This window comes from Triticum aestivum, chromosome 4A (genome assembly GCF_018294505.1).
Source record: "Triticum aestivum cultivar Chinese Spring chromosome 4A, IWGSC CS RefSeq v2.1, whole genome shotgun sequence".
Classification (NCBI taxonomy): domain Eukaryota; kingdom Viridiplantae; phylum Streptophyta; class Magnoliopsida; order Poales; family Poaceae; genus Triticum; species Triticum aestivum.
In genome coordinates this window covers 80,807,112-80,832,037 of record NC_057803.1, presented here as the reverse complement: position 1 = coordinate 80,832,037, position 24,926 = coordinate 80,807,112, and the positions used below count along the sequence as shown (strand labels likewise).

General features: G+C 45.8%; 4 protein-coding genes across 10 annotated transcripts; 2 read left to right on the top strand and 2 right to left on the bottom strand.

Annotated features, from left to right (window-relative positions):
• Positions 1–2,054: 2,054 nt before the first annotated feature.
• Positions 2,055–15,139, bottom strand: LOC123085271 (uncharacterized). 7 transcript variants are annotated; one of them, XR_006439652.1, is made up of 7 exons: positions 14,671–15,139; positions 14,458–14,555; positions 12,915–12,944; positions 11,287–11,427; positions 5,563–5,622; positions 2,553–2,657; positions 2,055–2,456 (listed from the first exon to the last, which is right to left on the bottom strand). XR_006439652.1 is itself a non-coding variant. In XM_044506892.1 (4 exons), the coding sequence occupies exons 1-4, from the start codon at positions 11,422–11,424 to the stop codon at positions 2,336–2,338; spliced, it is 438 nt and encodes a 145-aa protein (XP_044362827.1). In that variant the 5' UTR covers positions 11,425–12,898; the 3' UTR covers positions 2,055–2,335. The 7 variants fall into 7 exon arrangements, 1 of the variants encoding a protein (XP_044362827.1); XR_006439649.1 differs by having other exon boundaries at positions 2,055–2,657; positions 5,549–5,622; XR_006439648.1 differs by having other exon boundaries at positions 2,055–2,657.
• Positions 3,668–7,024, top strand: LOC123085270 (zinc finger protein 8-like). Its single transcript, XM_044506891.1, has one exon. It carries the CDS (start codon positions 4,597–4,599, stop codon positions 5,443–5,445), a length of 849 nt encoding a protein of 282 aa, XP_044362826.1. The 5' UTR covers positions 3,668–4,596; the 3' UTR covers positions 5,446–7,024.
• Positions 15,140–15,184: 45 nt separating the features above from the next.
• Positions 15,185–17,479, top strand: LOC123085267 (pentatricopeptide repeat-containing protein ATP4 homolog, chloroplastic-like). The gene has a single exon (XM_044506889.1). The coding sequence runs from the start codon at positions 15,258–15,260 to the stop codon at positions 17,322–17,324; it is 2,067 nt and encodes a 688-aa protein (XP_044362824.1). The 5' UTR covers positions 15,185–15,257; the 3' UTR covers positions 17,325–17,479.
• An 81-nt stretch (positions 17,480–17,560) lies between these two features.
• Positions 17,561–21,711, bottom strand: LOC123085269 (cysteine synthase 2). Its single transcript, XM_044506890.1, has 6 exons — positions 21,426–21,711; positions 21,258–21,332; positions 20,423–20,566; positions 19,566–19,994; positions 19,243–19,478; positions 17,561–18,155 (listed from the first exon to the last, which is right to left on the bottom strand). The coding sequence occupies exons 1-6, from the start codon at positions 21,639–21,641 to the stop codon at positions 17,936–17,938; spliced, it is 1,320 nt and encodes a 439-aa protein (XP_044362825.1). The 5' UTR covers positions 21,642–21,711; the 3' UTR covers positions 17,561–17,935.
• Between the last annotated feature and the right edge of the window lie 3,215 nt (positions 21,712–24,926).

The window sequence follows — 24,926 nt, the reverse complement described above, 5'->3', positions numbered from 1 at the left end:
CTACACTAACTTGTTTGTCTTGCAGACCATCGGGAATGGGAGATGAGCAGTAAGCCAGATGCTCCACGAACCACCGGTTCAATTCTAGTCTTCTTGGGTCCACGCACTTGGTTCATGGAGGGTTGCGGGCCTTGGTCCATGAGGGATGACATTGGTGGGCTTCATCTTTTCTTGGGCGTATGGATATAGGGTTGCCTCTTGACTTCATACTTGATTTTTGCTTTGCCTCAAAACAAAAGTTTGACTTTTGCTTTTATGCTTTGACCTCAAAGACGATCTTAATCATTTGTTTGATTCATGCATATGCATTACAGCCCGTAGCAACGCATGAGCATTTTACTAATTCTTTATTATTTTCTTGGCATAGACAGGGAGCCGTTTTTCTCATTTTCCAAGAAAAGGGCAAAAGGGATACCTTTTCATCAAACCGAAAGAGAGAAAAATTGTATATACATTAAGCAGCATCTTTCCGACGGAAACACACCCACAAATGTGAGAAAACAGGTGGGCTCACGATTGGCCGAGGTGGGGCCGAGGTGGGTGGGGGGGGAGGCGCAACAGACATGTACGTACCTTACTCGGCCATCTAACAGGAGGGTTGCACTGCAGCTGCAGCTGTGGAGTGAACCAAGATGATGTACGTACGTTTCACAAGCCCAAGGTGATGGATGGGAACTGCAGGGAGCAGAATAAAGAGGGAAGCTGTGCACAGTTATGAGAGGAAGAATAATTGCCTACGAGTCAGGCACTGCATCACAACATCAGTAAAGCGACCACCATACTCAGTTTGCATGATCATCAGCTTCGTACTCAAAGGATAGGCACTGCCGCATGCACTGGCTACTGATCAGTAAGATATAGGTTCATCATGGACATCTAGCGCAATCAGACTCTCCATATTTAGTTGATCAAAAGGTGCTATGTATTTAGTCAAGGAAAATGATTCACGCACCCTAAGTAAAAACTCTACCTCTTAAGTTTGTTTGGAAATTTTTCAGGTTCATATGATCAGGAAATATGCCATACATATGGTCCAATTTAGGAAGCATCACTTGCAAATTTCTTGTTGCGTAACAGGCACAGAAAAGATTGTTTAGAAACTTTCTTCAGAAACTTTTCAGGTTCATATGATGTTCATGCGGAAATGGCCGTAAAGTTTGGAGAACGCCGCTCCCAAATTTCTTGTTTTGTCGCATATTTCTTCAGAGCGTATATAGTGGCAGCAGACAGAAGATTTAGTCCCCACTTTGTTGAATTTATCATTATAGAGGAGGCCCCGCGTCTTAATGATCAAGTTGCTGTTTTGGTAGGAACACATGTAACGCCGCAGTTAAAAGTCAGTACACCCACATGTACTGCCCACATGCATGCACGAGAACCATCGTTAAAGAGGAATAATGAGGCAACATTTTCCGAAAGAAAGCGAGCGGGAGTAATGAGCAAATTTCGCACAGGCAGCAGGCTTTGATCTTGCTAACAAAACTGACAAGATCCATTTTTTCTCCTATGCCGCATGGACCCGCCACCACTTTCAAAACAGCAAGGCTTGCTAGTAGAGGTGGACAAGGATGGTGGCGTCTTCTCTGAAGACGAAAGAAATTAGGTCCCCTTCTGATTAGCACAAGTAGCTGGTTATCAAGTGCTGGAAATGCTAGCTGCTGGTGAGATCTAGACCTGTAACCAACCACTAGGGTTTGTACGTATTTGGTTCTGGTCAAGAGAGTCGTAATCAATCAATATAATTAGCGAGTAGCGACCATGCATTCTGTCTGTCTGAATCATTTGGTACGACTAGCTAGCCACTAGTACGACGCACAGCATAATTCGGTTCGCGAAATTCTGGACCTAGTGACCCTGCTGCTAGATCTTGAATTCATACACGCAACAACTGACTGGTTCCACAAACCAGTCACCGCTATACTGTGAACAGCTTTAAAAATTCCACACAAACAAGGCACGTGTACCACTATGTACTCAACCCTAGGTACGTACGTACACATATAAACATGGAAGTACTAGGTACCAACTTGCATGTCCCAACCAACAGCCACACATTCAAGTTCTCTTCCATGCAAAAAAAAAAACATTCAAGTCCTCTTGATAATTATTGGAATACGGCAAATTCTGATCTGATGACAAATAGCACATCAAATTAAACCATCCTTTTTAGAGACAACAGAAGAGTGATCCCCCGCGGTCTTTGTATGATATTATGCACACAACAAGTCAAACTATATATTGTGGTTCGGGCTGCAGGTGCTGGTCATTGTGTGGCTTCGTTTACAGCTGATGCCAACTACTCCCTCTGTTAAGAAATATAAGATCATATAGATCACTAAAATAGTGATACGATCTTATATTTCTTTATGGAGGGAGTACTATTCTTCCCTAGTCTTGGAAAGATACTAACGATCTCCAGCAGTGGCATGCATGATATCTTGACATGGACACAGGATCTATTCACGAGAGAAAAGCACCTGGGTGATCTTTTAACGGAAGATGCTATGCTTCATAAAAACAAAGGTTGTTGTCTGTTGATGGGAGGAGCACACCTTTCCATGTAAACAGCACGCACATTGGTGCAGCAGAATCCCCATCGCCCTGGAACGTGGGAGCTTGGCCGGCCGGAGAAACAGCCATCTGCCTTTTCTTCCACCCTGTGGAACACATACGTGCTCGGTTTGTTTAATTACAATATATCCATGCGGCTATAGTTTAAGCATATTGCATGAAGTACAGTGATCAAGAAGTAAGGGCCCCCAGAGGCATGAACCAACGTGGAATAGAGAATAGCAAATGAGGGGTCAGGAAAGTTATGAAAAAATGGAAAACATGTCAGGGGAATGTGATGGTAGAGATCAGGAGAAAAAATCGCAAGGTTTTGTCTCTAGAAGGCATGAAAACTTCACAAAGGCGCTGCGAATGACCTTTGTTTTGCTGTATCCATACGCATGCCACCTAGAACATGTAAATGATACCAATCTTACAATTGTTGCATATATACATGGACCCAGTAATTCGTCAGTGGCAATGCTAAACCATCTGTGATGATGTGGTCTAGCTAGTTTTTTGTACTACTATTATTTTCTCTTTATTTCCCCTCCATGTCATCTTTAGTCCTATGATACCACCTATAAATACCTCTGACGTGACATCATTGGGAGTGACCTCAGAGAAAAAGCTTTTGTAACATTTTTATTCTTTGATCATCCAAGAGGCACCCGCAAATCATGCATGTGTCCGCTATCTCAGGTGGCCTCGCTTTAATCGTAGGGACTAAAAAACAAAGCGAGTGCTGAGTAGCTTCATTATAGCAAAAGAACAAAGCAGAGCCTAGCATGATGAACCTAGCCACACATGCACCGTCTAGTTGCATGTAGATCGATATATATTCCGAGGTAACTAGTACTACATAGCTTGGTAGGTGAACATGGCAACAAGATTCCTGTGTGGTTAGCCGCTTAACAATAACAAGAAGCAAGCTTAGCTAGGATAGTTGATGGATGCAGTTGGTTAGCTTTTGAGATGAATAGGCGGTAAACAGGAGTAGGCAGATATTTTAGGACGCTCCCATATAAGGTATAGCTTAAGAATAGAGAAAGCAAACAAGATAAGAAACTAAGACAGCAGCAGGGTATAGTCTTTTTTTGGAGGTGGTCGAGAGAAATCGATCAGTCACGCAGCTGCAGCTGTGCTAGCGTAGCCACAAGGAGGGTGCTACCACTAGATCTGCACGACAGGACCACTTCCAAACACAAGCCTGCAGCTCCAGATGTAAAGAAGCCAACAGCTATAAAGAGCCCCCATAAAACAGCCAGTACCACCCCCACATAGCTGCTATATAGAGCGACAGGCCCACGCTCAGAGCTTGTCACGTACTCACTGATGCCTACACATGCATGAAAGCCAGAGAAATGAAGAAAGCAAAGAAAAGAGAGAGGAGAGAGAGAGAGCGCTCGTGAGAGTGAGGGAGTGAGAGAGACGGTTTTCCTCAGACTCAGTGACAGGTACTTGTTTGTTATGTGGGAGAGCCCAAAAGCCTCCTAGTGCAGTGCAGTAGTACTTGCCAGAGCTTATTGTGTACTATGGGCTCCCCCAACCACAAGGCCCCAGCCCTTCCCCAAGAATTTACTACGACATCACCATGGATGCATGGACGATGCATGTATCCACCTCCCATCTAGCAGCAGCAGGATGCCCCCACCTCCTCCTAACTAACCACGCACGATAGTAAGGTGACAATTACCCTGCCCCATCCGTCGGTACCCCATTCGCCTCAGCAAGCATGCGATGCGAAACCTATCGCTTCTATACATTTGGCACTCCTCCTTTGAGCGACATGAACACCAGACCTTCTTCTTGCCCTTTCTATTCCTAATACCTTCTCTCTCCTTGGCTCTCTTCTCATGCCCCGGCCGGCCCCCTCCTTAACTCCATGATATTCAGGGCCGGGGTTCCTCTTCCTCCCAACAGCTACTCACTGTTGCTGCCGCTAGACTAGCAGCTGAGCCTGAGACATTGTGCTGTACTTCACAAAGAGCTGCTAGATAGCCTAGGAAATTCTGTGCCTTTCTCAATCCACCTGGTTCTGGTTGCATGGGTGGCGGTGGAGGCGGAGGCGGTGAAGGTGGTGTCGGTGGTGGCGCTGCGACCGTGCGGGAGCCTCATGACTTTGGCAACGTTGCGTCCTTCTCCGAGTTGCCATTCCTGCGCTCCGGCGCTCCTCCGCGAGAAAGCCCCAACTCTGGCATTCGTCTCTTCGGCATTGACGTCCCGCATGCATCGCCTGAGGGAAGAATTAAAGAAGCCACCGCTGCCAGCAGCGCGACCCCTTCTGCCACCACGCAGAGCAGCAGTGGAGCTGCCATCACCGCTGCAAGCGCCGCCCCGGACAGCAACCGCAAGTTCGAGTGCCACTACTGCTGCAGGCATTTCCCGACGTCACAGGCGCTCGGCGGCCACCAGAACGCGCACAAGCGCGAGCGGCAGCACGCGAAGCGGGTGCAGATGCAGTCAGCGATGGCCGCAGCGGCAGCGGCTGCTGGCAGCGCGCACCACCACCACCACCTCCTTGGCTACCCGCAGCACCGCTTCGGTGCGACATTCTACCCGTCATGGACCACGGTGAGTGGCGGTATCTCCTATGGCCAGCAGTTCTACAGAGGGATCGGGTCGGTCGGTCAGCCAATCAACGGGAACCCTCTGCCTGAGGCGCAGTGGAGGAGGCCGCTGGCTGCGCATGGCAACATGGGCATGCCGTTGGCTGGAGAGCGGCGGCCGGTCACGCTGCACATGTTCGGAGAAGAGCAGAGAGCTTCCCCTTCTCTTGGGGCGGCCTCCCCCTCCTCTTCCTCTTTACTGCTCTCCCCGCAAGGTCAGTCTGCTTGCGAGCAGCCAGCCACCACCGCAGCACCCGAGGGTGTGAGCTTAGATTTGCATCTATAAGTGCCTTCTCCGTTGTTTTTAGTAGATTATTATTACTCCGAGAACTGATTTCCCAATCTTTTCCTTTGGTTGAAACTACCCTTTTACTGCATTCGGATCGTACCTGGCTGATATTACCTTTTTCCACTCGCGGCTCGTGACACGTGAGTAATATGTCCATCCATGAAAGCTTTGATCCTGCTATTTGCATGCACATAAAGAACATTATGGGTTGTATGATTAGGGTTTACCTTTTTGATTTATAACTTTCATGCAGCAAGACAACTTTATACTCAATTGCAAATTCTATGAAACACTTTCAGTTCAGTTAAGCTGAGTTACACACTAAAACTGTAGGATATATACATGTGATTAATTTTAGGATTCAGATACACATTTTTATTTCTCGCAATTTAGATAACAAACAGTACAAATTATTAGGCATAAAGAAGTGATGAACAGCTTTTTTGTGTTTCTGAGTAACAATATAAATTTGAAGAGACTGATGAATAAAACAGATTGTAGTCTAGCATCCATTTATAGGAAGGTTATCTTCATTTTGGTGGGAGTTTACCTTTTCATTTTTAATATATATTGAGATAATGGCCAGTCATCAATTAGCTGCCACAGGTCTGTATGAACCTGCAGCTTAATTAAGCAAATATACATGTGAACGCATATAAAGTTCTGAAAGAATACACACACAAATGCAAATGTTAAAATATTTTGAGCCCCACCAGGGGTTTAACCAGTACATACGTTCATATATATGTGAGAAACTGCCGCTGCAACTTGGATGCCCAATATAAAGGCTGTAGCTTTATAGCGGTAGATTCAGCTTTCTGGTGTTGATTCAAGATAGTTTGCACGTACTAAAAATATATATATTATATGATTCCATTACAGTTGACTTCTTAAAGTTGACTAGGTATTTACAGTGCTGACCCTATCTCTCTATCTAGAAAGCTAAGCTATATATACAGGTTTAAACAATGTACTATTCCTAAGAAAAAGGGTCGATGTCTCGTGTGGTCTTTTAATATGTGCCTACTTTTGAGTGAACTATATTATATTTAAAAAAGACCAGTAAAGTGCATGCAGAGATATATGCAAGAGAAAGATAGGCGAGGGAAAGTACAGGTATGAGAAGGGGGAGCAGGAAGGATAAGGAGTTCAGAGTTCAGACAGACCAGGCACATGAGAAATCACAGCTCAAAATGATGAGTATATTCCCTGAGTCAGAAAGCTAGCCACCCATAATTATTTCCCAACACCCATCTAAGATGTTAGTACTGCTAGCAATACGAAAGCAACGATACATGGATCTTGTCCTAGGGTTTCGCCCTTATTAAGGTATGAGATTTGAGATGTCAGGCTCATATCTTATGTAAATGTCTACTGATCAGACTAGGCAGTGGGTGCTACTCTTGTGAGATTGTCCAAACTGAAAGAAGGTCATTATCTTTTTTTGAGAGAGAAAAGAAGGTCATTAGCCGGCTGTACAGAGATTATATGATGTTCCTCTTCTTTCACAGGAGAGTAGCTAGGGTGGAGTATTTGCCTCAAGGTGCAAATTAGTTCGAAGTACTGTTTTGCTGGCCGGGCGGTATTGGATCATCTTAGCCTGCACGCCAGTCCCATAAAAGTGAGAAGAACTTGTACTGTGGGGAATAGCTTCAGGAAAATGAAACATTATTTAACGCTACATCAGTAGATGAAAGTACGATTAAACATGGCTTCCAGAAAATAGGGATGTTTACAAACCATGCAGCAGATTTGCTGGCACCCAGTGGTCTAAGGCAGATTAATTATCATCGGTATGAGTGAGTGTGCCCTGCATTGAAGCTTTTAATGTCCAATGGTATCGTTTTTGATGTTGCTGCTGCAGCAGTGCTGTTCCTGACACTATTATTGGTGATAGATCCAATGCGACTTCAGGAAGTGTCGTTTTCTCCCTTCTGCGTGCAAACAGAAACTGTCCACACAAATTCAAAAATGCTAGCAGCACCACCTTTTTTTCTTGCATGCACGAAATATGTCATTGTACGTATACTTTTAGACATACCACAGTACCTGGTGAGTAAAAATAGCCAATGCAATGGCCAGCTAACATAAACGTGTATTCTGTGCAGGCTAAGATGATCCAATACCGCCCGGCCATCTTAGCCTGCAGGCCCACAGAAAACCCCTTATACAATACCGCCCGACCACAGTACCTCGATTATTCTCACTGCATTGCCAAGTAGTCGCCGTCTTTGTTGGCAACTCGAGTAACACTAGCTGTAAGAACAAAAATCAAAGCAGCTACAGCTACTCGCTAGTTGCTAAGGAGAGCAAAGAAGGGAAAAGAAAGGGAAATGCATTGGAGCACCCGGGTGCCACGCACCCTATATGAAAATAACATTTTTTTAAATATCATTTTTTTTAAAAAATCTGAAATTTTGAGATATCAAACTTGGGTGCCCATTCTACATCTGTGTTCATTTTCACGGCGAAGGGGTGCCCGTGGTATCCACGATGCAGGAATTATGATCCGACATACGATACATCCAATTTTTTTCTATACATACGATTTTTTTGTCTTTTTTACTGAAACTGAACACACTCAACGGGCACCCATGTTTCATATCCCAAATTTTCAGATTTATTTTTGAAATATCCTAATATGTTTTTTAATGTTATATTCATATATGAGTGTGTGGCAACCTGAGAGCCACAAATCCTCTTCCGGAAAAGAACAAATAACTAAAGGTTGTTAGAGTTATGTTTATAGATGAGTATACTATATTTCTCTGTTGTATAAGGGGCTTTCTGCATATTTATCACACGTGCATGTGTATAGTTGCTAGCTTATGGCCATACGGGAATACAAGTTGCATATTTCTAACATGATATCAGAACCCTAGGTTTTCTTCTGAACGCCGCAACTTGTTCTTGATTGTATTTTTTTTTTTGTCTCTTGCGCTTTTCTTGTCTGAGATCATTGGCGGACCTAGAGGGTGTGCCGGGTGTGCCGTGGCACACCCAGCATTTTGCAGATATTTTTCACTATATGTCATATTTTCCTGATTTTGTTGGTTTTACAGTACTATAACTAATTCATCTGAAGCCGTACACGTACATGCAAATCTAGCAAACCATAGAAGCAGCTTGATTGATTTTTCTACTATCAGCACTACGTGTGTATCCAGCCAAAGACTCCTATACATACATGCGCCCGGAAGAAGCTAGCTAGATCAATTCCATCGATCAACTCAACGAGAACTCTAGGGGCGACTCGTGTAGATTGCAAACAAAAAAAAGAAAAAAAAATTAGGATTCTTGAATCTACCACTTTATTTTTCGAGACAATCTCGATCTACCACGGGATATTTCCAACGTTTCTTTTTTGCAAAAAGGATCAAATCAATTATAAAGATTCATCGGAAGTACAAAACACCTCAAGCATAATAAAAATTACATCGAGGTCCATGGACCACCGAATGACCAGCCGCCGCCAGAACGAGCCGCCGCTCCCTACCGGAGCCGGTCTGACCTTGTCAATGACAGCTGGGAAGTATTCGTGCACGTGCCCCTAAGGACAAGCGCCCCAGAGCCGTAGCCATCGCCGTTGAATCCTTTAATAGATCTGAAGAACCTGACACCAAATATCGCCGTTGCGTGCGCACGACAAGAAAACCTAACCTCGCCGCCCCGAGAAACTGGCAGGGATCTACGCCGGAGCTCCGTCTAATCCGTCCCAACGGACAAACTTGAGGAGGGTCGTAGCCCGGAAGACTGACTCGATGAAGAAGCACCGCCATACGTCCAAACGCCGCCCCTGCGAGGACTAAAATCATACCTATCTATTAGTGGGATTCGAGACACGAGAAATCCCCTCCCCTCCACCGGCTGCCGGAGCGGCGGGCGAAGGGGAGGCAAATGCACGGACTCGCCGGTGAAGATCGAAGGAAGGAAGGCTTTCCCTAATCGCCTTGCGAGAGGGGAAAGAAAATCTAGGTATAACAAGATTTGATATTTTCAACGTTGACCCATAAATTTTCTGCCGCATTTGTCCATGGACAAATCAGGATCAGTCCACGGACACAAATGCGGGAGCCAGCCATCCAAACCTAATCACTCATCTCGACTGCTCGTCTGCGTTTTGGACATCGCCGCTGCCCGTTCTTCCCTCCTCTCGGCCGCTCGCATTGTCGCCCGGTCCCTTCCCCTCCTTTCTCCACCGGCCATCCGCCCCGAAATGCTTGCCATTGACCAGCTGGATGCATAGATCACCCGCATCAGTTGCCCTCTAGTCCGTGAAAATAGGACATTGCAGTCCATTTAAGCCCACATTCTTGTTTGTTTAATGACATAAAAACTATTTATCCTTTGAACAAAACAACCGTCACCATTTTGTTGTAATTGTTGGACACCTCTTGTTTTGTTGTACTTGCATAACTAAAGACAAAGAGGATTGGTAATATTATGTCCATTTGGTTGAAAACATGAGTTCAAATAAAGAAGGTTGCAGCTGAAGGGCAAACCAAAGGTATTCTTGTGTCTCTTTCATAATTATTTGTATTGTAATTTTGCAAATTTGAAATTATTTACTGAAACGTAATATTGTGAGACTTGATTGAGCTATTTGTGTTATTCTTTTGCCATATATGATATGACACTTAGATTAGGCAGATTTTTTTCAAATTGTGCACACCCTTCATTTTTTCCCTGGGTCCGCCACTGTCTGAGATCATACACGTACGGCGCTCTCATATAGATTGTAGGCATCCCTTGTCCAGATTTCTTCACAAGGCCCAGACTAGAGCACACCATAGGTTCTATCTCTCCAAACTAAGGATGGGAAGGGGGGTGTTGTTGTACAGCCGTGAACATCCTTTGTATTTTTTCAAGTGTATAAGGGGTTTTCTGTGCAATTTCCTCACCTATACGTGTGTACATATGGGCCTATGAGTCCATGAGAATACATGTTGAGCATATTTCCAACAGATATAACATCACCATCAATCCTACGTATACTACTATACCTCCCGTTCATCTCCAACAGTTCCCAAGACTAGATCGAGATGCATGGCAGCCCTAGTTATCCCAGTATGTCTCTTGCTGCTGTGTTTGCAACCGTACATACTAGCCACATACCCATGTTATACTAAGCAGATAGGCTTTTGAATGTGCATCACATCCTGTACATAGAGGTCCCTCCCTCCCGTACATAAGTCCTTCGCCGGGCAGCGAGCCTTTATTTACCTCCAAGATTTCCCAGCCATTTTAACTAGTGTACTGTACTGCATATACATAGCCAATCAACCTATCAGTACTAACCCTAGCTATGTGTAAGCAGGCTAGATATTCGTCTGAAAAAAGAAAAAGGCTAAATAGGTTGGTCACCAGCCACCGCAGCACAGGAACACCGCGTCCATTCTAAATTGCACGGGGCCAGGAAACGAATTCTAATGTATCAGTTACAGGGTGCATTTCTTTAATTTGACGTGAAGATGAGTAGGGACTGGGCCGGAGGTCTGAAGCTCTGAACTCTGAAAACTTGAGGGCATGCAGGAGCCAACCTGTGAGCCCCAGACTAAGGCCTTCACAGATTCAATTAGGCTGGCGAGGAAGATGCTACAGTCTGTACGTACAATGCTCGTATTATTGATGCAATGGCAGGCTTTGGCGCAGACTGCACCAGTTAAATTCTGGTTCATCTGGTCACGAAAAAAGCTGGGCACTTAAACAGGCATCACCATGCAAGGAACACACACGGCAGGCCTCCTGACACCGAAGTCTATGTATTGTTCTAGCTCCAGCTCGAAAAAAAACAGATCACCCGTGCAGTTTTCCAGGTCAGAGTTTGCAACTGCTAACCTTAGTTTCAGCATGAGCCTGTAATGGCCGTGCTCCACAAGGACAGGCGCCCATGTGCCTTGTGCCGTACACTGGAGTTGGACGACCGATGTGATGCGTGTGCAGCCCGTCTACAGCAACTGGTGTTCCATCCAGCATTCCCTACAAGAAAACCAAATAATTGGTCGATTAAACGCAGCCCCCAACATCAGTTAAAAAACAGAATAAACATGTCAGTTAAAACTGAGTAGAGTGACCGATGTGATGCGAGTGTGCCCGTCCACAGTAAATGGTATTCTGCTCTGCAGGCATATAGGGGAAACCAACTAATCCGATAATCCCCCAGCGTCAGTTCGAAAACAGAAGAAGAGAAGATATCAGGTAAATATGAGCACAGTGACAAGAACTACTCTGATTAAGGAAACTCATAACTTCCTGGAATAAAGTGTAGATTAAAGTTCAGATGGCATGCTCTGCTAGACTTAAATAATGTCTCTTCTATTAAAAATTATAAATCCTCAGTAATATCAAACTTATAAAGCTTCAAGCCCTAAAACTTGTGTGACCCGATATTATCACTTTAAGTCAGATTCGTAAGATACGTAAATCAGCAACTTTGAACCTGTTGGGCCTAGATGGGCCAGTCTAGGTACCATAGCACACAGATTAATATTATGCTTTTCAGATGGGATGTTAAAGCCAATGAATTATTTGCTTTGCATTATTCAGGACAACACATTTTAAAGTGGCGGAAATAATGCAAATTATCTGAAATCGACGAATGTGACTTCACATGCATACATAAGTAGCCACTGAATATTCATTCTCACGCAGTCAGGCAAACCAAGCATATATATATCGTATGTGGAAATACACCATTGGTACAGAAAGTACCATGTATGCTCACAAGACACCAAAAAAAACTTGGGCCCATGCTCCTTACTGCCTCAACTCACGGAATCCAATGTGCAAGTCACACATCTATTTGCTGCTACTCTCCTTTCATTTCCCTTTTTTGGTAAATATTTCTAGATGAGAAAATGTTCCGTGTCTCCAATACTAAAGTTTGGTCAAATGTACAATAGCAATGAAATAAAGTAGCACAAACATTACTTAGTCCTTAGTTCATAACCCAAACATGAAGGATGACAATGACTCAAAGATGAAAAATAGAACTGGAATAAAATGTAGTAAAAGTTACATGAGGTGAGAGAATGGGCACATATGTTAATTCCCAAGAAACATTATATAGGTAAGATAGCGGAAGCACACACCGGTACAACTACAAATAGTGAAATAGTTTCTGCATGAATGTATTCAAATTTAACAGTATGTAATGGAATAGAAAAAAATAATTTTACCAACTTCAACATTAGTTGTTAGGTGAACTTGGTAAACAATTTTTCCACAAAAGGATTAGCAATTTAAGATTGTCCTTTTAATGAGCACCATCATGAGAACCACCAGTGGTGGACAACATCATGACCAACACACATCCATTTGGGAACACCAAACACCATTCCATGCATTCATTGTATTATGCTACTATAGAAATATTTAACCATGAGTGTACCAAACAGAAAAGGGGAACTTCACAGACTGAATGAGTTGACATGTTGTTCCCAAAGGGCACTTAAAGACGTACAAACCTTGTGATGACGTTCCCCAGTGTTTGCAGCCTGCAATATTCATGACAAACATGAGTTCATGCTTGACTGGCTGAAATAATTAGATGAAAGATTGCATAGCGATAATGCTTCTAGCTTTAAGTTTAAAAGTTATTAACACTGGACAGCCCACACATTGTATATTACAGAACTATTCTTCCATGATCATAGAAAGATCTCTTACACAAATCGACTACACCACTTAGCCCGATTCTCCAGTACAATGAAAAATAATCTGACTACTTGGAATTGAACGTTATAGTTGAACCAGAACCCTCACATTTCTTACTACCAGAACTGTTGTTGAAGCGAGGTATGAACTGTGGCTGATTGGCTACCTGAGAGTATGGGCATTGTATGATACCCGAATCTGAATGTTCAGCAGGGTCCCACCCAACTTGTTATGCCAGTTTTCATTCTCTATCATGTAATTTCAATTTGAGTGAGTACTAGAGAAGTGGAAATATTATCGATTTCCACTTACAGTGATACCATTTAGTGCTTTATTTGAGATAACGAACCTCTGGGAACGAAATTGTGCTCGTGATCTCTAACAATCCTACTACCTTGACTCCTGTATCCATGCTCTGGTTCTACGGCAGCGATGATCTCCAATGGTTTTTATGCACACACAGCTGATAATGCAGCAGTTATATGAGTGCTTCCACGCAAAAGAAAAGAGTTATATGGGTGCTTGCTGTTACTGTGCACTGATTCCAAAAAAAATCATGAGCTTCAAAAAAATAGCAAGTATCTGTCCTGTCACTTCTCTACCATTCTAGAAGTTTGTTTTCCATTAAGTTTTCTTCCTTCAAGTATGTCACTACGTTTGTAAAATGGATAAAAAGAATTAAAACAAGGGAATAAAACTCAGAGGGTAACAATATTGGTCAGAAAAATTGCTCAATTTAAGAAAAGGTTACAATTGATACTATGCTTGATGACTATAGGGCAGCAAGTACCATAAAAAGCACAAGGCTCAGCTAGAAATGAGATGAAAAGGAAGAGAAACAAAATTCAAAAAAAAAAAAGAGGAACTCGGAGACTGAAATTTTGAGCCCCGAATCGAGGCGTCAATGCACGCTACTCACCCCAATTTACAATCAAAACTTTCGTTACATAAGCACATATGTTTCTATGAACATACAGGCTCATTGATTTGGGGAAACGACATGAACGGAAGTGGAATCCCAACCATTTAAGTATTGTACCTGTAAACTCTCCCTTCTGTTTAATAAAGATCGGCTAACGTCATCCTTGGCTCACATCATGTAGGCAGTTCTGTGTGTAGGAACTATTTGGTTTGCGTAACTTCCCTACTAATATAGGCCTACCATTTCTGTGAGTTTTACACATAACATATAATGTATCATTCGGAGGTACCATTACCATCAGAATGGTTTATATTTAGCTAACTGAAGCTTACTTTGTAATGGTACAAACATCAACATCTTTGCTACAAGACTAAGTAGCATCCTAAACAACAAACGCAAAGGCTCAAAACTGGCTCTCCCGTCCATAGTACCTGGGCAGAACTGCAGATTGTATAACTGGGCAGCTTTGTGCTAGAAATTGGTCACTGATGCATCATGCCCTGAAATTCAGTCGCGCGCCGTACAGAACCTGCGACCATGGAACACAAAGCTGCAGGTAAGCCACTCTCGAGCACTAGAAGCTCCTGAAACACGATTGATCCCGGGGAGAAACTCCGGGCTCGTCTATTTCGTCGAACACCTACCGCGCCCTCGTGAGAGAAGACGACTTTGCCCGGGTAAATCACACGCCCGAGGCCAGGCAATGGCAGCCCACGCTTCGCCGCGATCCATCCAGTGCACGACCGGGCCGCGCAGGATCACACGCGGGAGCGGCTGCACCGCACGGCTCGGTGGCATGGACGGCGTGCGTGAATCCGACGCCGATCCCGCCGCCGCGGCGGTGGTGGGCTCGAGAGGAGTTCGGGAACGCGTCGAGCGGGGTAGGCGCGGGTAGGAGCCCGGCGGGTAGTCGGTGAGGATGAGAAGGTGCCGGTCGGTCGGCGAGGGAGGCGAGCCCGGGGCGGTGGCGCCGCCGCGGCGGTGGAGTGCGAGGGACGCGGCGCGGCGCGGCGTGTCTCGTGTGTACTTTGGCAGTTTGGGGTCTCACCTCACGAGGAGCGGCGGGAAGAGCGCCTCGCCTCGCTCTGACGCGAGGTGTCCCTGGCATCTCGACCCCACTTGCTGACAGCAAGACACAGTCGCGTCGTCACTCCCCAACCGAAGCGAAGCTCTGGGCAGTGGGCACCCCACAATCCACCCACAGGAGAGCAGAGCGGGGCAGAGCAGCGAGATGGCTTCCCTACCTATCTGCCCGTCGTCCCCTTCCTCCTTCCTCTCATGGCCGCACCGCCCAATCTCGCTCTCCTTCCAGCCCAAGAACCACTCCTCCTCCGCCTCGCCGGCCGCCGCACATGTCTCCGTCCAGGACTCGCCGCCCCAGGACCCGGCGCCTCCCTCCGACCCGGGCCAGAATCCCAAGATTTCCAGCACTGCGAGGTTCCTCTGGGTCAACCCCAACAGCCCGCGTGCCGCCGAACTCGCCCGCGCGCGCGCCGGATCCGGCCGCCGGGCCCGCCTCGCCGCCGCGGCTGCAGCGCTCGCCGCGTGCGAGCCCGCCGAGGCGCCCGTCGCCGCCGCGCTCGAGGCCGCCTTCCCCGAGACCCCCTCCGAGCAGGACGCCGCCATCGTGCTCAACACGGCCGCCGGCAACCCGGCCACCGCCGTGCTCGCGCTGCGCTGGTTCCTGGAGAACGCGGATGTCCGCAGCAAGGTCATCCTCTACAACGTCGTGTTCAAGGTGCTGCGCAAGCGGCGGCGCTGGAGCGAAACGGAGGCGCTCTGGGACGCGATGCTGCGGGACGGCGTGCAGCCGGACAACACCACCTTCTCGACCGTCATCAGCTGCGCGCGCGCCTGCGGCCCGCCCGGCAAGGCCGTGGAGTGGTTCGAGAAGATGCCGGAGTCGGGGTGCTCGCCGGACATGCTCACGTACTCGGTCGTGATCGACGCGTACGGCCGCGCCGGGGACGCCGAGATGGCACTCCGCTTGTACGACCGTGCCAGGTCTGAGAGATGCCAGCTCGACCCTGTCATATGCGGCACGGTGATCAAGGTGCATTCGACCAGCGGCAACTTCGACGGCGCGCTCAACGTGTTTGAGGAAATGAAGGCCGTCGGCGTCAAGCCAAACCTGGTCGTGTACAACACCGTATTGGACGCCATGGGCCGTGCCATGCGGCCGTGGGTAGTGAAGACCATCCACAGAGAGATGGTCAGCCAGAAGGTGCAGCCCAACAGGGCAACCTACTGTTGTCTCCTGCAGGCGTACACCAGGGCACGCTACGGTGAGGACGCGATGATCGTGTACCGGAAGACGAAGGACGAGGTGATGGACATCGACGTGGTGCTGTACAACATGCTCCTGTCAATGTGCGCCGACATCGGCTACGTCGACGAGGCCGAGGAGATCTTCAGAGACATGAAGTCGTCCATGGACACCAAGTGCAAGCCTGATAGCTGGACCTACTCATCAATGGTGACATTATATTCCTGCACTGGCAATGTCCCTGGTGCAGAGGCCATACTGAAGGAGATGACAGAGGCAGGTTTCAAGCCCAACATCTTCATCCTCACCTCGCTCATCCGGTGCTACGGTAAAGCGGGATGCACCGACGACGTTGTCAGGTCATTCGGCATGCTAGAGGACCTCAAAATCACGCCCGACGACCGGTTCTGCGGCTGCCTTCTTACCGTGGCAGCGGATACGCCGGTGGAGGAGCTCGGCAAGGTGGTTGACTGCATCGACAGAAGCAATGCCGAGCTTGGCACCGTGGTGAAGCTCCTGGCGGACAGGAAAGCCTCCACTGAATCCTTCAAGGAGGCAGCTAGGGGCATCCTGAGCGGCGTCCGTGGCGTGGTGAAGATGCCCTACTGCAACTGCTTGATGGACCTGTGCGTGAACCTGGGGCAGATGGAGAAAGCCTGCGCGCTCCTCGACGCCGCGCTGCAGCTCGGCATCTACAGCAACGTGCAGACGAGGACGCAGACGCAGTGGTCGCTGCACCTCAGAGGCCTCTCGGTCGGCGCTGCCCTGACCACTCTCCATGTCTGGATGAACGACCTGTACACGACGCTTCAGAGCGGAGAAGAGCTGCCACCGCTGCTCGGAATCCACACAGGGGAGGGGAGGAACATGTACTCTGACAAAGGGCTGGCCTCCGTGTTCGAGTCGCATCTCAAGGAGCTCGACGCGCCCTTCCATGGCGCTCCCGACAAGGCCGGCTGGTTCCTGACGACGAGCGTTGCTGCCAAGCACTGGCTGGAGGCGAAGAAGTCGTCAGAACTAGTGGCCGTGTAGGATGCACAATCTAGGAGGAGGTACATAGGATTTATTTGTTTTTTGATTTGGCATAACTTGTGGGTGTTCTGAAATATTCATAATCACCCTTCTGGTGACAGATGTTTCTGTTTACTTTCATGACTAAAGAATACCAGTTCTTTTCAGTACTCTTACCATTAGCATGATGCATGCGATGATCTGTTAGAACACCTACAATGGTTTTTATCGCAGACTAGTTGATGTGTGCTGCCATCTCAGAGAACCAAGACAGTAGTAGCATAGATGATTGTATACTAAATAACTGCGTATACATAGATGAACAGGTGACTTGAGCAGTGTACAACAGCCTGAAGAAAAACAAGAAGATTTGCAGTGTAGAACAGTCTGAATGGTTGGCTATCCCAACCCCTACTAAATGGCTATGACAACTACTCTAAAGTACATAACTATATCTTCCAGAGGAACCTTCGATCAGGGTGCCATAAAATTTGAGGTCCATTATCTGGAGCCAACAGTTCCCTTGTTAGATGGAATGTTTCGGCGCCTCGGTGTTCACTCGTCAACTGTTTTCAAGACGGACAACGAAGAATGACAAAATTGCTGAAATCATGCATTCCCCTGTGAAGTTTTTACTGATCAAGAAACTCCAAACCAGTAGCAGTTGGTGTCAACCCATGATTGGCCAAATATTCATCATTGAAGAACTTGCTTAGATGCCTCATCCCACTGTCGCAGAGAATTGTCACAATTGTATGTCCTGGACCTAAATCCCGGGCAACTCTTACAGCCCCGACACAATTCATGGCTGAAGAACTCCCAACAAATAGTCCATCTCTTCTCAGCAGAAACCTAAATTAATGTTTCAAGTAACTGAGGTCAGATGGATGGAAGTATTTTCACAGTTCAGTAACATACTTGGTAAGATAGAAGAATGAACAACGGCGAACTTTCCATCAACTATCACGTCTAAGGTGATTAAATAAATACTCCCTCCGTTCCTAGATATAGGGTGTATAGATTTTTGAGAGAAAAAAACGGAATATACAGTGTATAACCTTTGTTGTCAATTTTACCCCTCTACCAATCAGCTCCCACACATGAAATCATGGCTGGGAGTAAAAAGAAGGCAGCCCGGTGCACGTAGCTCCCGCTTGCGCAGGGTCCGACCACTTTGTGTCTATAGTACACAGCCTTTCCCTGCATTTCTGCAAGAGGCTGTTTCCGGGACTCGAACCTGTGACCTCATGGTCACAAGGCAACAGCTTTACCGCTGTGCCAAGGCTCCCCTTCAAATCATGGGTGGGAGTCTTCTAAATAAATCATCTCCTTTTTTCTAGGGATTTCATGTGTGTGAGCTGATCGGTGGAGGGGTAAAATTGACAACAAAGGCAATACACCCTATAGTCCGCATTTTTTTCTCCAAAAACTATACACCTTATATCTAGGAACGGAGGGAGTATGTAAGTCTTCATATTGGTTCTAAAAACATGCTTAACAAATGACGATTGAGGCTTCTACTGGAGTTTGAGAAAAGGGTGGGATGTGTACTCATTTTTCTTTATTTTTTGAGGGGTCAAGGGACCCAATAACCCAAGAGATAATATTGTCAACATGTATTTAAGTTGTAGGGAAATATTACAAGATCAGGCTAATTGGTTGATCAGTTAAAGGCGGACTGCAGTAAAAAAATGATGTATTCTATACAACTAAACAAATTATTGTTTCTCTTTCAGATAATAACTGCTAGAACAACGCTGTGCATATGACAATTTATATACGATCTCAGTACGAAAAAACGCCTACACCAATAGATTGAGTCATTCTTCAAAATTGTGTGGCTTGGAACTGCATAGTACAGGAATCGCACACCAAAATCGTATGCATAGCTATTCCATAACTGCTGGTCAATAAAAATTTAAACTCAGAAAGTATGTACCTTGACATCTCAACAGCTTCTCTATCTGTTCCCCGGTAAGCACCATCCAGTTCTGCCATCATAAAATTTGCTGTGACCCTGTTGATTCCAATTCCTTCAGTAATAGTGTCAAAAGGATTTTTCAGCCTTTTGCCCTCAGCCTCCTCTTTTGTGTACATAACCCCTCTAGTTACCTTATTAAACAGACCAGATCCAGGTGGATCCATTAAAAAGCATCGGACATTTCTGTTCATTTCCTAAGTAAATAATATCATAGCAATAAAAAATTAGTTGACCCAAGAAGAAAACATATATAGAAGAAAGACAATAATAAGCATACAAACCTTAAGATATCGTGAAACTCCAGCAATCGTACCGCCAGTACCAGCGGCAGCAACAAAGGCATGAACAGTCCCTTTAGTTTGCTTCCATATCTCAGGACCAGTCCATTCGTAATGCGCTTGATAGTTTGCCATATTCTCAAACTGGTCAGCAAAGAAACCTCCCTTCGAATCAGAATTAGGGCAACATTTGCCAGTGTCAGGCACTTCAGAACTGGCATGTGCTGAACCGTTAGTTTGTTTGGAGTTCAGCGTTTTAGTATCAACATAGGCTGAACCATTAGTTTGTATGTCATTAGGTTCCCTTTGTGCTGATGCTATATTGGCTTCCAATGCCCTTCTTCTTGCAATATTGACAAAATGGTCTCTGTGAGTGATTGAAACAGGACGCACTCGTTCCACGGTAGCTCCAAGCGCTTCAATTATTTGAGACTGGAAAGCAATCTTTTGAGTAAAACTACATAGCAGGAACATAAGCAACAAACAGGATTGAAATACTGTGCAACATTGGTAGGAGAAATTCCCACCGGAGCATCTAAAATATCCAACCAGGCCTGAAAAACCCCACACCCTTGAAAGGGCAGGCTCAAGTCTAGACCAGTCCCGGAAGCTCAGGCCTGAACCCCAGAATATTGATACTTGGAAATACAATCCTATGGTGTTATCTTGATTTATTTTTTGTGATAGGTCTTGGGCCCATTGAGAACCTGATTTCAGACCCGGTCTAGCTGGTCTGATCTAAATTAGTTCATCTTATTATAGTACAACAAGACAATTCAAGTAGAAATTCAGGGTGCTACGGCAGCAGAATGTCCTAATTAGTACACCAAGAATTCTCGAACATAACAGAACCTCCATACCTTCTCAACGGCAGCATCATCAGGAATAACAACATGGCACCTGCAGCCATAAGCAGGAGCAACAGTGGCCAAGCTAATAGCCGTGCTGCCGGCACTCCCTTCTGTTACTACACCACCACAGACAAGATCCCCAGATTTCAGAGCCTAATCACCATAAAAATCCCAGTGTCATGTTAAGTCAAAAGATAAAATAAATTTCTATAAGATCAATATACTGTACCAAAAACTGAATATCAACAACGTATCTCATGCCTCATCCATTGAAATGTAAATAATTTAGCTAGATCCAAGTATGCAAGGAAGTAATTCGATATTATCATCTACTTTTTTGCATTTCATGCCAAAAAAGCACAATTCAAAATCCCTTCTCTTTTATACTTGAAACTCACAAGTCATAACTGAATGGTGCTTTCCATGAATGCTTTGTTCCAGAACAACTGTGATTGTTCCTTTAGCAACTCATAACATATAAAAGGGTACATATGCTAGGACTATACTTAAAATTTCCAATAAGCATATCCTTCATTAAGGAGGAACTCGCCACATGAACATGACCTCCCAAATGTCTAAAAAACATGTGGTCGTGACCAACATTGCATGAATCGCTCAGGAACTTCTCACCACGAACTCTATCTTTTTTTTATTGCGGAAACACCACGAACTCTATCTACTTCACACTTCTCCCCTTCTGGCTTCTATAAACTACTCCTTCCTTTCACTTTTATAGGTCGTTTCAGACAACTGAAATTGAGCTGTTTTGCACGCTGTCTGAAGTGTCCTTATAAAAGTGAACAGAGGGAGTAACATTGATTATACACCAAATTGCACAAATTACCTCCTCGATGATCTTCACCGCCACGCGGTCCTTCACGCTGCCTCCCGGGTTCAGAAATTCGGCCTTCCCCAGAATCTGCAGCCCGTTCGAATACCAAATTCACTACCTCAATACTTAGACCGAAACAGCAAAGCGGAGCTGCACACAGGAGATACCCCACGAATATACCTCGCACCCGGTGGCGTCGGAGAGGCTGTTTATGCGGATGAGGGGCGTGTTGCCGACGGCCTCCACGAGGCCCTTCCGCCGCGTCCTCCGGTCGTCCGCGCCGGTGGTGCGGGTCCATGGGAACTTGGACCCGCTCCTGCCGAAGAGGAGGTAGTACGCAAACAAGGATATGGAGGCGGCCGCAGCGGCTGCGACGGCGGCAGGAGCAGCCGCCATCGCGAGGGTGGGAGGGCCGGGCAGCGGAACCCTTGGGGTTCAGAAGTTCAGTTCGGCTGTGGAGGTTGAGAGGGAGGGGGACAAACCGACTTGGTTCAACCCGGGAGGAGTCCCTCAAAAAAAAAGAGTAGAAAAAATATAGGGAAAGAAAAAACTACTCCATCCGTCCCACATAATATCGGAGGAGCATCAACGGCCGTGTAAAGGAACCTCTCAAACGCCCGTGCCCGCGGGCACTCCTCAAATAGTTTCGTCTACATCCGTGTATCTTATATCTGATCCTTTATATTTATACTGAACCATGCAATGTCGATCGAACTACATAGATAAACAAACGAACATAGGCAAGCCATTACTTTTACCAAAAGATCAAATGTTCAAACGACCACCAAAGTTCACATGAACGACGGACAACTTGAAACTACATTTTAAACTTGAAATTAAAGTGAAGAAAAGCGGATCTTCACCACTTCCGGGGCAGCCCCTTCCCCTTCCGGTCGCCGGCGCAGCTATAGCCACCGGCGGCTGGTGGAGGATCATCCGAGTCATCGGACAAGGAGCCATCGGAGGAGGAGAAGGAGGAGACGATGAGGAGGCCTTGAGGCGCCGGACGGCCCGGTCCTACTGCCGCTTGAGCTTCGCCAGCCGAGCCACCTCTGTTGCCTTCTCCCTGGCCTCGCGCTCGAACTGCTCGATATAGCTAGCTAGAGAACCTTCGCATTCTTCCGGTGGAGCCGCCGAGCATCTGTCTCCGACGTCGTAAGCGATCGGGGGTAGACCCGCACGAGGAGCCGCTCGTCCTCATCAGGCTCCACGGGTAAGCCGCGGCGGCAGCGGACAGAGCTCTCCACCGCGTCCCTCTCCCTTGCCGGCTGCCTCTCGCAGCAAGCGGCGCGCACCTCTGACTCATGCGTGCGTGTCCGGGCCGGTGAGGCAGGCACAAGCACCCACCGCTGCCCGCGGTAGGGACGGGGGACAGCGTGGGGGAAGCATGGACTACGCAGCCCGCGCGGCGCTAAGCACGGGCCGGGAGGAGCCAGCACCGCTTCCTCACTGCAACGACAGGGAAGAGGCGAGGCCGATCTAGAACTTACACCCGTGTCCACCTTGGACCTCTTGAGGGCAATGCAGAGGGCTAGGTCCTCGTCGGAGTCAGAGCAGAAGTAGCTGTCGGCGCTCGACATGGTCACAGCAGTTACCGGAGTGGATCGAATAGGAGAAATCGGAGGAAAGAAGAAGAGACGGGTCGAGAGTGGAGTGAGCTAGGATTTTCGGATTGGGAATATTTATGGGGACGGAGTGGGGTCGGGGTGGGCTGGGTCGACATGGCGGGCGTGCCCGACGCGTCCGGGCGCCCCCATATCCGCCCCTGTCGAGGAGAAGGTGGTACATGAATTACTTCCATTTGCTTGTACCCTAGTTGCAATATTTAGATTGTAGAGTTAGTCCCTAGTTTCATTGGTTGGATTGTGATTCGTAGGGTAGTACAGATGGTTAGAATTGGTTTGAGGGATGGGTTTTCTGTATAGGGGGATGGGGGTTTTTGTATGGGGTTTTTTGAATTACATTCGTTGCAAAAATGCTAGACATATCTTAACGAGAGATAGGGATCTCTGTGCTTAAATGCTACACGTGATTATTAGATTTGTTTTTGAATGCTACACAGATTGGGATTTTGAATGCTATAGACATGTATGCTTAGATTTGTTTTTGAATGCTACACAAATTGGTGCTTTGAATGTCATATGCCCAAATGGAATGCATTAATTTTGATGTACCTATCAATTGATTAAGAACTTACTTGATTCATCGGTATATAAATTTGTCCACAATATTTAGTTATATTAGCTTTGTTGTTCAATGTGTGTGCATGACAATGGAAAATGCAAATAGGATCATAGTATGGATAATATGATCAATGTGTCATGTGTGCATATCTAAAAATTATCAGTTGGCTTCTATATTTACCAGTAATGGATGTAATTGTATATTCAGGAGGACGATTCTGTGGGGAATAAGAGGAAGCTGGGCCTTACTAGGTTTGACCCGTACGATCCAGAGTATAGTGACGACGAAGAATATGAGGTAAGCCTACTTGAAATTTAGATTGATCATTTAGTTCCTTTGACATGGTGTATATGAATCTATAATGTATTAATGTAATTCATTCATGTGTGTAGTATGATTCTGGAGAAGATGTGTACAACAGCAACGTCGCGTCCTTCACAGCGAAGGAGGTGGAGAAGATCAAGGTCAAGAGAGTTGCTTTCTTCTACAACCGCAAGATCAAGAAGTGGCATTGCCCCTACTGCACCACCAAGACAAAAGTCAAAGGATGGCCGCTTCGATCACCTTGTGTCTCATGCAGAGGATGTAGCGATTCGCCGGGAGGACTACAAGATCAGGGGCAGCATGCTGCCCTCGTAGAAGGCACTGACTCCGGTGTGATGTGATGATGTTTTATCTTTATCTTTTTTTGGTAAACTGAATGTGGCTGTTTGGTAAACTTTGTGTGGTGGTATCTAAACTTTGTGTGCGATCTATGGTAGTAATGTATTATGCTATCTATATTTGTCTGTCCTTAAATTTGTCTGTGGTGTATGGTATGTTCTGTTTAGATGTTGTAAGCTATGAGTTTAGGTGTTGCAATGATCACACATGTTGCTTCAGTGTTGCTTCACTGATCAGACATGCTGCAAAGAATAAGCAGATAGTCCATCATTTGATCAAATATTCCAATATGAGAGCAAAAAAACAACATTTGAATGAAGATAGTACATTTGATCAAGTATTCCAATAACAGATCAAATATTCCAATTTGAATTTGAGGCAAAATTTGAATTTGAACCAACATTTGAAGTCCATTGCCCTGTGGTGTGATGTTGCAAAGTTTGTTGAGCTATTATAAACGTTAGGTGATCAATCCGATCTCTTTTACGTGATAAAACTTATAGTCATGAGAAATGTGCTCCAAATGAGCTTCATTTGTAATCAAGTTTTTTTGGACCTACTCCAAATGATCCAAATATTTTTTTATTAACATCTATTCAATCTATATAGTGTAGATTCGAAGTCTCACTATTTATTGAATTAATCTTCATAATTTTTCTTTTTTTGAAAAAATTACGCTTTAATAGAAAACCATTAAAGACATGTTTAAAATATGAAAATGGAAAACTAACTTCAGATCCTTCTTATTCACTTTGAAATCAAGCTTTGGTTATTTTTTAGATTTTTTAAATTTTTCAAAAACCTAAGGGAACCCTACCTCCTCTCCTTGAACTC